General features: G+C 48.3%; 1 protein-coding gene across 2 annotated transcripts in view; it reads right to left on the bottom strand.

The window, feature by feature from the left end:
• The window catches only part of PDPK1 (3-phosphoinositide dependent protein kinase 1), an 82,562-nt gene that overhangs the window by 36,786 nt on the left and 29,625 nt on the right, over positions 1-16,151 (bottom strand). Inside the window, exons 2-5 of one of the 2 annotated variants that reach the window (XM_021715121.1) lie at positions 9,996-10,262; positions 5,242-5,284; positions 4,850-4,987; positions 312-456 (exon numbers count right to left, since the gene is read on the bottom strand). In XM_021715121.1, the coding sequence (XP_021570796.1) occupies positions 312-456; positions 4,850-4,987; positions 5,242-5,284; positions 9,996-10,205 (536 nt within the window). In that variant the 5' untranslated portion in view covers positions 10,206-10,262. Of the gene's footprint in view, positions 1-311; positions 457-4,849; positions 4,988-5,241; positions 5,285-9,995; positions 10,266-16,151 lie in introns of those variants that run through there. The other variant, XM_008063243.1, reaches the window with a different exon arrangement.

Below are 16,151 nucleotides of genomic sequence, written 5' to 3'. Positions count from 1 at the left end.
ACAATCTACTCGCCTCGGCCTCTCAAGATGCTGCGATTACAGGTTGAGTCACCGAGCCCGGCCTTGATCTCACCTTTACAGGCAAGTCTCTCATCATCAGGGCTCTGGGATGCTGGCCTCATCTTGGCTCTGGAGAAGGTGTGGCACCAGCTGGCAACTCAGTCACACCCATCCACAGAGCATTCCACCAGGGTTGACTCCCAAGGGCTAGGATGGTTTGGGCATCAACCGAAGCTTGTGGGTCAAATGGCAATTGACCCTATTAAACTGACCATCCTGAAAACGCCACCCAGGACGCCCTCTCAGGTTACCTGTGAATGATGCCCTTGCCGTGCAAGTACTCTAAAGCAGACACAATCTCAGCTGTGTAAAACCGGGTACAGGTCTCATCAAATGAACCGATTTTTCGAATGTATTTAAGTAGTTCTCCGTTTTTGGCATAACTGAGGCCAAAATCTGAATATTGTATAGTTAAGGAAGAGTGTGAAAATCATAGTTTACAAACTAACCTTTATGGCAGTAAGAATTGTGCTAAACTAAATGTCAACTGAAGGTACCTGTGGCCCAAGACAGTCATGTCACTGGGTCTGCCAGGAATTCCAGGCCTCAGTTTCAAGATGAGGCACCAGCGTAGGGATTCGTACCAAGAACACCAGCCCGGGAAACAAACAGAGCCTCTCAGCCCAGACTGCTCTTTCTGACAGCATCATCTCCAAAGGGCACCCATGGCCTCGGTGAAGGGGAAATGCTAGAGACAGGCACGTAGGCCCTGGCCAAAAGGCGCACACAACTTGTGTACAGGCTTCCACCGCAGAAAGAACAGCTTTAGGAGATGGGGGAGAGTGCCACAGCTCCTAGCCCTGAGACCCACTGAACTGCTTCCTATATGGAAAAAGTGACAGTTTGTAAGAGAAAAGTCAATTTATAAACTTCTCAGTTCATTCAGGTTTGTCTGTGAGACACCCAATGGGAAGACATGAAGGCAGTCATCTTTCTCTACACCACTGCACTGTAATGGGCTTTGTGTATATTCTTTTTCCAAGAGGATTTAAGGACAATAAATGGATTCCACACAACTGTTTCCCCCTGGGAGCATCATACATTGTGCCCATTCTGGAAATCTTCAGGTACTTCACCCTTACTAGCAGCCTAAGACACAGGGACCCCAGTGCTCACCCGCCCTAAGCAATGACTCTTGAGGCCAGGAAGGGTGGCTCCTGCTCAGGGTGCCAGGCTGGTCTATGCTCCATTTAGACTTCTGTTTGCCAAGGCAATGTGGTCTCCCACTGAGGAAGGAGCCTGAAGCTTCAGGGCATTGAGGACAAACCTAGAAGGGAAAGGACCAGCAACCAAACCTACCTAGACCTGCCCCTGTCCAGCCCATCTCTGACCACCCAAACCCTCCCAACTCAGACAATGTTCAATAGGAACCTAAACAAAAACCAAACCTCTCTTTACTTCTGGGGAGCGCAAAGGGTCTCAGTCAGGGTCCCCTAACCTTACCCTGTCCTGTCCCTTCAGCAAAGAAGGCTGATGCCCATGGCCTCTTCACCTAGCAACCCACAGACCAAGAAAGTCTCAATGGCACAGGCTGCTGGGGATTCTCCAGCCCAGGCCAGAGCTCAGCATCAGCTGAATGAGCACCCCACCCCCAACTGGCCATAGAACCTCACCCGGAGGAATGCCGCCTCCCGGGAGCCCAGGTGTGAGGCTCAGCCACAACCTTCATCATGCTTACAAGACAGGCTCTCTCGCTGCACCTCTGGGGAGCAGTAGGGCTTGCTCCCTGCTCCCTCAACCTGGCATGGGGATTGCGTCTGGATCCACCCACCTGTCTCCAGGTTGCTGTAGGGTGTCCCCAGGTTCTGCCAGTCTCACAGGAAATTATGGCTAAAGGGAGGATGATGTGCATATCTGGGCATTTCTTCATGCTTAGAGCTTCATTGTTTGTTTGTTTGTTTTAATTGGAGTCTCATTCTGTCACCCAGGCTGGAGTGCAGTAGCATGCTCACAGCCACCACAGCCTCGACCTTTGTGCCTCAGCCTTCCAAGCAGCTGGAATTACAGGTGTGTGCCCCCATGCCCAGCTAATTTTTTGATTTATTGTAGAGATGAGGTCTTGCCATGTTGCGTAGGTGGGTCTCAAACCTGTGGGTTCAGGCAATCCTCTTGCCTCTGCCTCCCAAAGTGCTGGGATTACAGTGAGCTACCTAACCCAGCTGTTTTTTTTAGTTTCTCAATATAACATACATCCAGGATTCCAAGTGTGGTAGAAGTCCCAGGCCTCGTTCCTGTGATGGTGAATAAGGCTTCACAATCTTCTGGGGTTTTGGAATGTGTATTAATCATCAAGGGTAACATGTACCCACTGGACGAAGACCCAGAGTCCCTTTTTCACCTGTACTGCTCTGGCCCATCCCATCTGGAAATCAGACAGCAAGATCACCCTCATCTGGACTCTGAGCCCCTGATCCCACCACCCATGCCCCTGGAGAAGATGAAGACAAGTGTGTGCAATTCAATTGGAGCCTCACAATCAAGAGCATCACCTCGAGAGTCATGCAGGAAGCCTGGGCTCTGGAATTCTGGCAGTCAGAGAAACCACCATGGGCACAAAGAGGGGTGCAGTCACAAAGGGTCCCAGAGGGCACGAGAGGGGTGAGGCAGCCTTGGAGTTGAGACACAGCAGACAAGAATAAGTCATTAAGGGCTGCAGCAGGTTACATTAGTAGGAAGGTGGGGAAAGGTGATGCTGGAGGACAGGAGGCCTGGCCTGGAGGCAAATATTCTGTAAGATCCTCAGTAAACCAACAACAAAACCTTCCTAGGCCACATGCCTGTCAACTATGGCCCACTCCACTGTTTCTGTCTCAGCACAACCACCAGGAGAGCTGGCTCTCAGTGCTGTCTCCACTTCCTCACCTCTCACGCCTTCTGAACTTTCCTCCTAGGAAACTGCCTGTCCACCATAAAAATTTGCACGGGGGCAAACCTGCTGATCAGGCCCCGTGTGCCTGACCACTCCCCAGCACCTGGCCAAGTAGCTGGTGCCCTCCCACCAGAAACCATCTGATCCCATAGCCCTAGTCTCTTGACTCACTGGCAACACCCTGTCATGGTCACTGTGTCGTGGTGTCTTTAGTGGGACCCTTCTTGTGTGACCCTCTGCATGTAGTGGCACTCAGGCTCCGTCCACAGATGAGCCATTCTCTGGGTGGCCCACTAGCTCACAGAGAAATTCTGGGCCTGAGTGTCCCTGACTCCTCTGGAGCTCTGCTGGCAGCAGCCAACAGCCCACTCAGTCTCAGATGGCAGCATCAGCAGGCGCGTGAAATGCCAACCCGGCATCCGCCCCCAGTCCAGCCTTTCCCGGCTCAGTAACAGATACTGCCAAACACCAGGCTGTGAGGGCCGACTCCTAGGAGCTGCCTTGATTCCACTCTTTCACCCAGACTGTTTACAAGACCCTTCCTACCACTACTCCAGCCCCTGCTCTATAGCCTGGACCACGAGCAGCCAGACCAGAGCAAATCCCATGCTTCCCACCACAAACAGAAGAAAGTTCAGAATCGGCCAGGCTGCCATGGCTCAAGGAGGAGTCAGACCACAACCAGTCTTTTCATATTCTGGCCTCAGAGCCACATACTGGCTGTGCCTCAGGCCCTGATGTTTCTGCCCTCGTGTGTTCAGCTTTCTGGACGGAACATCATCTCCTCATACCACCAAGTTCAACAAGCCCCACACTCTAGTCAGTCCTTGCACAGTATTATACTCTTGGAAGCACGTCCTGCTACCTGGAAGTCTGTGGCATCTGCTAATATTCTGTGCACCTCCCACCCTGTGCTCAGCAAGTACTTCTAAGTAAACAAAAGAATAAACGAACTCTGCTGGTGGCAGATGAAGGAGCCAGAAGATGGGAGGAGGACTGAGAAAGGTTTTAACACAGAGTAATCAACATACCTGGGAGAGAAACATGAGACTGATGGTGTGTGGGGGGGTGACAGATGGAGAAGACTCAGGCTTCTACCCCAGGTGGGATGGGGAAGCCAAGCCCTCAGCCACCTTGGTCAGCTTTGAGGGAGCTGAGGAGGAAAGGAAGCTCTGCTGAGACTTGAAGGGAGGAGAAAGAGAGGGAAAGAGCAGATGCAAGAAGCACCTGTTGGGGGCAGGGTCAGCGTGGCCAAATAGCCCTGAGCAGGCCCAGAGGCCCTGACACCCACAGGACCTCCCAGATTCCTAAGTAAAGGTTCAAAAAGAGAAATGACAGTGCTCCAGGGATGAGATGAGAGTTCAGGGGACCAAAGGACACAGTCACGGAGGGTGACTGCTGGAGAAGCAATCTGGCCAGTCCTGGAGAGTGAGGAACTGAACAATCAGAGGGACCAAAGGGCAGCAAGTGTCACACAGAGAGGACAGAGTATACAGAGAAAGGGTTCAGACACCCTTGAGTCACTCCCTGGACTTCTTAAGTGCTAGGTCCAGTAAAGACATCCCTTCCAACCAAAGCCCACAGCCCAGAGCCAAAGAGGGCAGACATCCCTAGGAGTCCATGGATGCTGAGACCACGTGCCCTCTCTCAAGTCTCTGCTTCATCTGAGCACAGGATTCAACCTTGAAAACGTCTGACAGTTTCCCTAAGATAATGTTCTGTGCCACTGAGATCAGTCAGGCCCTGGCACTGTCCAACCGTGGAACGTCAGCCATCCAAGGGATCCTGGTAGTCGGGGGAGGGAAGCCGTGCTGCACTCTTTCCTTTTGGGGGGAGGGGTTACTTATGGAAACAAACAACGATTCCAAGCGAGAGGAGTGCTGGTGTGACTTCAGATGGCACTGACCATGCAAAGGATACACAGCTTCTCATCGTCCTGAAACGTGAAGTAAAGCTTAACAAAGAAGGGGTGATCCAGCCGTGACATCACATCTCGCTCTCTGGTTACATAAGGAACTTTGTTCTCTTTTATAATATGCCGTTTCTCCAGAATTTTAACTTAAGGTGAGAAAGAAGTGAGTTACTAACAATTGAAAATTATAAAAATTACTAAAGACACAACTCACAAAGGTAACTGGTACAAATGACATTGCTCAAAAATTGAACACACCAGCTTCGTGGTCTCTGAGACTAACAGTATCTAACACCCTGAAATCTGCACAGAAACCCCAGCCCTGCCACCCAAGCTGCCCATGCACAGAACCCATGCTACCCTGCATTCTGGACACAAGGTCACCGGAAGTAGTACTTACTAGCATATTCTCTGGAGGTTGCCAGTTCTCGAGCCAGGACAACCTGGTTTGGAAAGAAAAGAAGAAAAAGAGAAGAGAAAAAAAACACACAATGTAATATAGTAACCAGGATGCTGAGTCTGACAAGTCACTCTGCAACCCCCACTGAAGGCTCAAAACTAGAGTTAGATGTTTCTGGTTCTGTACTAACAAACAGAGCTGAAAGCTAATGCTCACATTAATGTTTTCTAATAGTTAACAACAAAATGCCAATCTTCCCAGTGTTTTTCAGGAAGTTCTGGATCACCTGCCAATAGTTTTCATGGTACATTGAAAGTAGAAACTCAGGAGCCTTAGACTAGCAGGCCCTTCATGGCAAGTAGAAAGATGTAGTAAATACCACCACAAGTGGGCAATGGAAAGTCCCTGAAAAAATAACTTGAAGAATATATCCTTGGCTGGGAATAGTGGCTCACGCCTATGATCCCAGCACTTTGGGAGGCCAAGGTGAGAGGACTGACTGAGCCCATGGGTTCGAGACCAGCCTCGGTGACATGGTGAGACCTCATCTCTACAATAAATCAAAAAATTTGCCAGACGTGGTAGTGTACGCCTGTGGTTCTAGCTACTTGGAAGGCTGAGGCGGAAGGATCACCTGAGCCCAGCAGGTCGAGGCTGCGGTGGCCATGAGCATGTCACTGCACTCTAGCCTGGGTGACAAAGTGAGACTCCAACTCAAAAAAAGAGAATATATCCTTCTAGGTTGGGCACAGTGGCTCACACCTGTAATCTCAGCACTTTGGGAGGCTGAAGCAGGAGAACTGCTTGAACCCAGGAGTTCAAGACCAGCCTAGGCAACATAGCGAAACCTTGTCTCTACAAAATTTAAAAATTAGCCACATGTGGTGGCTAATAGTCCTAGCTACTCAAGAGGCTGAGGCGAAAGGATCACCTGAGCCCAGGAAGTCAAGGTTGTAGTGAGCCATTATTGTTCCACTGCATTCCAGTCAGGGCACAAAATGAGACCCCGACTCAAAAACAAACAAAAACAACCCTCCTAGTATGTGTCCACTGCAAAAAGCTGCCCTGAATTTGGGCTTTTTCAAATAATTGTTGCCATACATTTCATTTGATAGCACTCATAAATGCTATAAATATGAACATGGCTATAAGGGGTCCCAGAGACTAAACAAACACAGTGGCCCTGCATGCCCACAAGAGCAAATCCCCTTCCCAGGACACCTGCACACATCCTGCCATGTCCTCTCTGTGGCATACCTGAGCCTTGGACTCACACACCACCTAAAGGACAGCACCCTAACGCAGCATTCAAGCACAGAAAAGACCCTTCTGCACAAGCAAAACCTGGGCACACTGCAAGGAACCAAACTGGAAATACTGGATTGGTCCAGAGATAAGCCAGAACCTTCTGGAGTAAGTTGCCCACAGGACGCCAAACCAGCACCAGTAGATGCAAATGTGTCTCCTAAAACACCTGCAGAGGGACAGCCTGAGGACCAGAGCACAGATGAAACCTGTCCCATGAAACTCCCTGGACCTTGCAGGAAGACCTTTAGGATGAGGTTCAAAGGGCCGGGTTGTAAGTCACATTCTGTGACAGAATTCTTTACAGGACTCATCAGACATGATCCTGGAAAAGCATCGTGTGAAACGCCCTGCAGTGATCAGGAAGAATAAGGATGGATTATATGGGTTACATGTACTCAAGTGGAAAGAGTGCAAAGATCTTTCTGGAGGAATACACCATGTATGGATGGTTCTGAGATACGAGGGAGTGAGGGGGAGTGGGCCGGGCAGGACTTCCCGTCTCTAAGGTTTTGTATTTGTGCAATGTTACATTTCTTCACAAGAGTACACACTAGTTACGCAAGTAGATCAATGGAAGGAAGAACTGTGAGAGAGTACTACTATTTAGTGAAATCCTTTCTAAGGAGGTAGTTATGTCATCTTTCTATTGTCTAAACTCAGCATTTCATGAGGTTTCTACAGGGAGGGAAGAATCTTCTTCCAGGAAAGAACGTATGATGTGTGTCCCTCCATGTCACCCAGGGTGGCAGTGGGGCTAACCTGGATGCTACCACTGTTCTCAGGGGGACTACCCGCTCTCTAGCACCATCCTTGGCTCTACCGAATCAAGATCTTGCCCAGCCTCCTAACTGCCATTTGTCCTCTACCCCTCCCCTGGAAATCTAAATTTAAGTGGTCCCTATTTCAGGAATGATGAGAAAGAACTAAGGATAACACACATAATTTGAGACCCAGCAATGAAGATTCCAAATGGCCCCAGGAAAGAGTTGGCTCACAGTATTTCCCAGGCACCTCTCTGGTGCAGACTCAGAGAGGCACTAGGATGACAGATGATGATCGTGGCCTCAGAGGGTCAGGATTGGCTTTCCACTCGCCATGGGAACCTGGGGATATGGGCTATTTCACAAATAAGTCCCTATTTGTCAGTCAAGATAAATGTAAAGAAGGACAACCGAGCAGAAGGGATGCCTCCTCTCATTTCACCAGACTGTTGCAGGCAGCCGAGCAGAAGGCCCATGGTTTCCAAAGTAGCTTCTTCTTTCCAAGAGAGTCTGTGAGCACCAGACCTCTGGGGACTATCTTCACGGTTAAAGGTGTTTTTCATAATGGCACAATTCTTTTATTAACAAAATTCTTTCATAAAAGCTGCGATTTAAAAAGTTTAAATTACAAGTGTAAGGGCATTACAAGTTAACATTAATTAAAACAAGAAGCTAGGACCAGGCTCGGTGGCTCAGCCTGTAATCTCAGCCCTTCGGGAGGCCAAGGCGAGTGCACTGCCTGAGCCCACAGGTTTGAGACCCGCCTGAGGCAACTTGGTGAGACCTCGTCTCTACAATAAATAAAAAATTAGCCAGGTGTGGTAGCGCGCACCTGTAGTTCTGGCTACTTGGAAGGCTGAGGCAGAAGGATTGCCAGAGCCCAGTGGCCAAGAACGTGCCACTGCATTCCAGTCTGGGTGACAGAGTGAGACTCCAACTCAAAAAACAAACAAACAAACAAAAACCCAAGATGTTAGGAATATGGGGGAGCTATATTTCATGTTCTTTGCATTTTTAAATGCTTCATAAATGTAAAAGAGAGGAAAAGAAAACAAATTTCACATATGGCTTCTAAGATCAGGCCCGAAGATGGGCTGTTCAGGAGTGCTCAGGCTCTCCCTGGAGCCACCCTGCATGCGCCCAGCCACCACGGAGACCATGCAGCAGGAATCTGGCTCTTTACAGAAGCACAGACTAAGACTGCACACCCAGAGTGGCTTCATGGGGTCCCACCTGCTGCCTTGAACCTTTGTTTCATTGCTTTAAGAAGAAAAAAACACCACAAGACAGGCAAAAGTCACTATGGTTGCGAAAGGAGTTCCCACGAATCAGACTTGACACTACTGTGAAAATATTTGTTTATGAAACTCAGAACACAAGAATCCAGAGACTGTGCCTCTAGCAAATCATGGTGTACTGTTTTATATATTTATTTTTTAAAAATCAAACGAGAAAACTAAAAAAGGTCATTATATGTTCCCAAAAAAACTCTGAAGAGATTCTAATACTGTGATACTAACTTTCAATCGAAGGAAAAGAAAAGTTTCTCAGGGCCTTGCCAACAAAACACAAGGACACAGAAAATAACTTGCTGATGCCAGGTTAAAATAAAATTAGTTGCATTTGGGAAAAAAAAAAAAAAACCATAGCCAGGCATGGTGGCTCACACCTATAATCTCAGCACTTTGGAAGGGAGAGGCCAGAGGATCACTTAAGCCCAGAAGTTTAAGATCAGCCTGGGCAACATAGTTAGACTCCATCTCTACTAAAAAAGTAAAAAAATTAGCTAGGTATGGGGGTGCACACCTGTGGTCCCAGCTACTCAGGAGACTGAGGCAGGAGTCCAGGAGGTCGAGGCTATAATGAGCCCGTGACTGTGCCACTGCACTCTAGTCTGGGCAACAGTAAGACCCTAACTCAAAAATAATAATAATAGGCCAGGCGCGGTGGCTCATGCCTATAATCCCAGCACTTTGAGAGGCGGAGGAGAGAGGTAATGATTACCTAAGCCCATGGGTTCAAGACCAGCCTAGGCAACATAGCAAGACCTCATCTTACAATAAATCAAAAACTTAGGCCAGGCGCAGTGGCTGACACCTATAATACCAGCACTTTGGGAGGCCAAGGTGAAAGGATTGCCTGAGCCCACGGGTTTGAGACCAGTCTGGACAACTCGGTGAGACCTCATCTCTGCAATAAGTCAAAAAATTAACCAGACATGGTGGGACATGCCTGTAGGTTCCAGCTACTTGGAAGGCTGAAGTGGAAGGATCACCTGAGCCCAGCAGGTCGAGGCTGCAGTGGCCATGAGTATGCCACTGCACTCCAGCCTGGGTGACAAAGTGAGACTCAAAAAAAGAGAAAAAAAATTGGCTGGGCATAGTAGCGTGCACTTGTAGTTCCAGCTACTTGGAGGGCTGAGGTGGAAGTGAGCATGCCACTGCACTCCAGCCTGAGCAACAGAGTGAGACTTTGACTCAGATAATAGTAATACATAAAATAAAAACAATCTCATCAACAAAATCAGGTTTAGACCCTTAGCCTTCACAACAGGTGATAACGCAGGAGGGGCCAGAGACCCGCCACCAGGAAGATACCAGCCTGTCTGGTACCAGCAAGCTCTGAGGAAAGACAGTCTTTCCAAGGAAAATGCTTGTTTGACAAACAGCATAAGCATATACTCACTGTCGAAAAAGAGCCTTCACCCAGAATTTTCCCAAATTTGAAGTCTTCAGGCCGTTTCTTCCGAGGCTGTGGTGGCGGCTGGGTGGCATGCTGCAGGGAGCTGGCGCTCGGCCGAGACTCAGTTGTGGTGCCATCCATGGTGGGGCCCTGCCTGCTGCCACCACTGGGAACGACAGGGGCCGTGCCGGACTCAGTCTGGGTCCTCACCATTGATGGGGACGGGCAGGAACATAACACCACACTGGACTGAATAGGAACAGCGTCATACTGGTGGACAGAGGAAAACAGGTAAGACTCAAAGTGGCTCACTTGTCCTAAATGGATGAACTAAGGTGTAAGCGCCTCAACTCAACATTGTTGAAGAACAAACCCTAAGGACAGGGCAGGCTTTCTGACGTCCCACTGTCCATTTTGGGAGGCTGTCCTCCTTTCCCAAGTTCTCCTTCCTGTGCCATCCTCACCTACTAGTCCACTGGCAGCTACTTACCCTCTCCCTTGGCACTGCTCAAGTCTCTAATCAACTCCCCCCAAGTTCAAGTTATAGCAACCAGAGACAGCACTGCACACTTCTAATTATGGGGGGATGAACAGGTAAGAATGCTGACTGGCTGGGTGCGGTGGCTCATGCCTGTAATCCCAGTACTTTGGGAGGCAGAGGCAGGAGGATTGCCTGAATACAGCGGTTAGAAATCAACCTGAGCTGGGCTTGGTGGCTCAGTCTGTAATCCCGCGCCTTTGGGAGGCTGAGGTGAGTGGATTGCCTGAGCCCGCGGGTTCAAGACTTGCCTGGGCAACTTGGCAATACCTCATCTCTACCATGAATCAAAAAATCAGCCGGGCGTGGTAGCGCATGCCTGTAATTCCGGCTACTCGGAAGGCTGAGGTGGAAGGATAGCTGGAGACCAGCAGGTCGAGGCTTGCGGTGGCCGGGAGCGGCCACTGCACTCCAGTTTGGGCGACAGAGTGAGACTCCAACTCAAAAAAGTAAATAAATAAATAAATAAATAAACCCGGACAACTTGGCAAGACCTCATCTCTACAATAAATCAAAAAATTAGCTGGACATGGTAGTGTGTGCCTGCAGTTTCGCTACTTGGAAGCTGAGGTGGAAGAATCTCCTAGCCCAGCAGGTCAAGGCTGTGGTGGCTATGAGTGTGCCACTGCACTCCAGCCTGGGTGACAGAGGTTCCAATTAAAAAAAAAAAAAAGTTCTGACTATGTTCACAATATACAATGACACCCAATGCTGGCAAGACTGTGATAAAGCACCAGGCTCGGTGGCTCAGCCTGTCATCCCGCGCCTTTGGGAGGCTGAGGTGAGTGGACTGACTTAGCCCAGAGGTTCGAGACCCACCTGGGCAGCGAGATCTCATCTCTACAATAAATCAAAAAAATCAGCCGGGTGAGTGTTGCACACGCCTGTAGTTCCGGTTACTCAGAAGGCTGAGGTGGAAGGATCACCGGAGCCCAGCAGGTTGAGGCTGCGGTGGCCGGGAGCGGCCACTGCACTCCAGTCTGGGCAACAGAGTGAGATTTTAACTCAAAAAAAAAAAAAAAAGACTGTGATAAAGCAAGCATACACACAGAACCATGGCTGGCACCAAAAACCGGTTACTGTGAAATGTTTTGGAAAGCAATTTGGCAATTGTCAACAAAGCAACTACAGAACAGTTGTCAATGAGACACACAGAAATACAAAAAAGACGAGGGAGGTGGATAAAAACACAGCTAAAAATGTAAGTGGGCACTAAGAGAAGATCAGATCATGCTCAAAGTGAAACTGGCAGTATGTGAAAGTTGTGCCCACAGTCAAACAACATCCCTCTCCAGCTGTGACCCTGATGTGGTCACTGTGGCGACATCAGCCCACCCACACTGTAGCAGAACAACATGAAATGAGCTCAGGGCACCCAGATGCTGGTTTCTAATGCTACTATACTCCCCACTGAAAGAACCCAGAAGAGCACTTGACCACACATCTCAACAGGGCTGTGGAATTCACACTATAACTGAAAACAATGAGCCTACCTCCTCATGAGCTTGTGGAAGGACAGAAGACCAGCAAGGCCAGTTTGAAGAAGCTGCCACTGACCAGGCTGTGACTCTTTCAAACACTAAAAGCAGATTAATCAAAATAAGCCAAAGCTAAAAAAGTCATAAGTTTGTAATGGTACACAAAGGTGGTTCATAAGTAATAAAAAAGTTGAACACAATTAAATGCTTAGTTTTTATTAATTACAAGTATAAGGGGAGTGGCCATGCAGTGCTGTTTCTTGTACTGTACATCTGTTTATAAAGGATCGACAAGGATTCTATCTTGTCAAGGACCATGAAGAAGCCAGAGATCTGGAAAAGTAGAAACAACATAGAACAGGGAGGACAGGTAAGCACAGGTTAATCCCCAGTATGCTGCAGGAAGACAGCCCAGCCACCAAAGAGAAGAGCTAATGGAGATGCTCACCTTAAGATCACAAAACATATAACAAAAAAACCGGCCAGGCTCAGTGGCTCAGTCTGTAATCCCAGCACTTTGGGAGCCCATGGGTTCGAGACCAGCCTGGGCAACTTGGTGAGACCTTGTCCCTACAATCAAAAAAATTGGCTAGGCTTGGTAGCATGCGCCTGTAGTTCCAGCTACTCGGAAGGATCACCAGAGCCCAGGAGGTTGACGCTGGGTGGCTGTGAGCGTGCCACCGCACTCCAGCCTGGGGGATGGAGTGAGACTCCAACTCAAAAAAAAAAAAAAAAAAATTCCAGAGGGAACTTCCTGTGACTCAAACATGACAACACAGAGGTGGAAAGGGAGACAGCAGACAGTGAGGACAGGCGGTGTCCAGGCAGTGCCAGCAGCGCAGTGGCCTCAGCTCCATGAGGGAGGTCAGCCCTGAGAGACAGGCACACACAACACCCCAGCTGTGGACTGGCGCTGCAGCTAGGAGAAGATAGGCTTCTCTTTCTTACAGATCTGTTAAGTTCATCTTAACTCCAGGCAAGGTATAAAAATATGAAGGAGATGTCTGGGCATGGTGGCTCACACCTGTAATCTCAGCACTTTGGGAGGCAGAGGCGAGAGGACTGCCTGAGCCCAGGGGTTCAAGATCAGCCTGGGCGACTTGGTAAGACTTCAACTTGGTGAGACCTTGTCTCTACAATAAATCAAGAAAAATTAGCTGGGTGTGGTGCCACACACCTGAAGTTACAGCTACTTGGAAAGCTGAGGCAGAAGGAACTCCTGAGCCCGGCAGGTTGAGGTTGCATGCAGTGGCCATGAGTGTGCCACTGCGCTCCAGCCTAGGTAACAGAGTGAGACTCCAATTCAAAAAAGAAGAAATCAACCACACAGTATTGATTAAATATGATCAAATGACTTCATAATAAATATGTTAAAGAATATGATCAACAAAACGTGTACATTTTCATTTTCTAGTTTGCTAGTAGGTGTTTAAGTGCTAGTAAAACCTTTATCACATGTAGAAATTTAATAAACTGGACACTAAGAAGAGTTCAGAGACCAGGCGCAGTGGTTCATACCTGTAATCCCAGCATTTTGGGAGGCTGAGGCAGGAGGATCACTTGAACCCAGGAGTTTGAGACCAGCCTGGGCAACATAGCGAGAGCCTGTCCGTACAGACAAATTAAAAAATTAGCTGTGATGGTATATGCCTGTAGCTGCAGCTACTGTAGTCTCCCTACTCAGAAGGATCTCCTGAGCCCAGGAAGTGGAGTCTGCAGTAGCGTGAGCCGTGATCATGCTACTGCACTTTAGTCTGTACAACAGAGACTCCAACTCAAAAAAAAAGAAAAAGTTCAAATACTAGCAAGTATTCCTCGTATATAAAACCCCTTGATCTTTCCACCTCAGTCTTCCAAATGGAACTACAGATGCACACTACCACATCCAGCTACTTGTGTGTGTATGTGTGTGTGTGTGTGTGAGTGATTTGTTGCAGAGACAAGGTCTCATCAAGTTGCCCAAGCTGGTCTCAAACCCCTGGGCTCAGGCAATCCTCTAGCCTCAGCCTCCCAAACTGCTGGGATTACAGGCTGAGCCACTGTACCCGGACTGCAACAGTATCTTAAAGTCACATTTATAAAATATTCTACTGCAGCTTTGGGTATCACAGCACAAGTTTAGAACAGTTATGTGCTCACAACACAGAAGTGACTAAGTAAACAGGGGCATACACACTTAATGGAATATATAAAGGCTGTGAAAACATGGCTAAAAATTAAGCAATTGGTGAAGCTGAATTCACCAATATTGGAAACTTTGGGGATATTGGAAATTCTCTGTAAGTTTGAAATTATGTCTAATCAAAAAGTAAATATACGTATAAAAATAAAGAATTGTATGAATACTAGCAATGCAAAAGTGTTACAAGCATACCTACAGAAGAGACTGACAAGAAAATGACAAAATGGCTGGGCACTGTGGCTCATGCCTATAATCCCAGCACTTTGGAAGGCTGAGGTGAGAGGCCTGCCTGAGTCCACGAGTTCGAGACCAGCGTGGGCAACTTGGCGAGACCTCATCTCTACAATAAATCAAAAAACTAGTCATGCATGGTGTCATGCGCCTGTAGTTCCAGCTACTTAGAAGGCTGAGGTGGAAGGATTCCCTGAGTCCAGCAGATTGAAGCTGCAGGGGCTGTGAGTGTGCCACTGCACTCCAGCCTGGGTGACAGAGTAACACTCTAACTCAAAATAAATAAATAAATAAATAAAATAAAATGAAAAGTAGTCGTTAAAGTGGTGGGATTATGGATTTCTCTCTTATAACACATTTTTAATAGAACCAAAAAGAAACATAAAACAAAAATCCAAGCTAAGTATTATTTGAAGCCAAAGGTTCCAAGCTCTGTGCTAGTGAGAAGATAGGCAGGCAGCCTCTGGAGTGGAGAAATCCTCTCCATGTGTCCATGAATCTGGAGGAGCAGCTGGCTCTTCAGCATCGCTTAAGCACAGAGCCCTTCAGACTCAAGGACTCACTGAGAACACCATAAATTCCTTAATTAGAGATCCCCCCTCCCCCCCAGAGCTCAACGACTGAAAACCTTCCCCAAATACACTGCCTGCATGCGGGCTCCACAGGATGGTTGACCCCTGGCATATGGTATAAATAGGACCAGACAGAACCTCTAGCTAGAACAGGTATGAAAAAAGCCGTTGTTTTCTTGAAAGCTCCTAAGACTCAGCAAGAAGTTTAATATGCCTTGTGAATTTCACAAATACTCCTTTTCACAAGACCCAGGAGTCAGACAAAATTCTGAGGTTTAGTCAGTACCTTAATGCGCTGTCCCTATAACCAAAGACTGTTAGAACACAACGCAAGTATAATTAAATTCTACCAACTCTCCCCTCAGAGATTAGCAAAAACTTTTAGTCTTGAGAGACAATGGTAAGTAGAAGAAAAATCATGACCACCAGGTCCAAGGCCAGCAAGAACTGTGACTGGCCTCAACTGTCCTCACAAGGCAGGCCAGCCATGGCACATGGAGCACTGGAGCACACCTGACAAGGTTCCTGGACACAGTAAAGGGTCTCCAGGGCCACCCTGCGAATAGACATTCAGGTTCCAGACCATGGAAAAACATGATGATGCTGACTTGGGATACACACCAGGGAAGGGAAGAAGGAGCCAGCACTTCACACAGTGCCATCCCAGGCACTATAGCTTTGCTGCAAACTGACCTGGTCACTTCCATGGGCGGCAATCACTGATCCACAAGTGGGGAGGGGACAGTACCACCTGTCTCTGTCCACCTGATATGTAAGTCAGGTCAACATGCGCTGCTTGAGGATCTCACCTAAGTTTATCTGCATGCCCAGCCTTCTGTCAAGCAAGGCTCAAGGAGACAACAGGAGGGACACAAAGGACAGCAGCAAACGCTGACCTCCTGCAAGTTGGGTTCCAGCTGCTTCTCCATCAGAAGACAGGTCCAACCCAGTCCTGGTTTCCCCACCTGGGGCAGCACAGCCCCTGATGCAGAGCAGGACCCAGTAGGGTATACAAGGTTAGAGGGTAACCATGGGACAGCTTGTGCGAGAAGTTTCTATTTAAGCTGAGAGTCGAAGGAATGCATTTTTTTTTTGAGTTGGAGTCTCACTCTGTCGCCCAGACTGGAGTGCAGTGGCCGCTCCCAGCCACCGTAGCCT

Source organism: Carlito syrichta, unplaced genomic scaffold (genome assembly GCF_000164805.1).
Source record: "Carlito syrichta isolate Samal-C Ts95f unplaced genomic scaffold, Tarsius_syrichta-2.0.1 Scaffold306686, whole genome shotgun sequence".
Lineage (NCBI taxonomy): Eukaryota > Metazoa > Chordata > Mammalia > Primates > Tarsiidae > Carlito > Carlito syrichta.
Note: the sequence above shows the minus strand (reverse complement) of the source record. Positions and strands in the feature narration are given on the sequence as shown.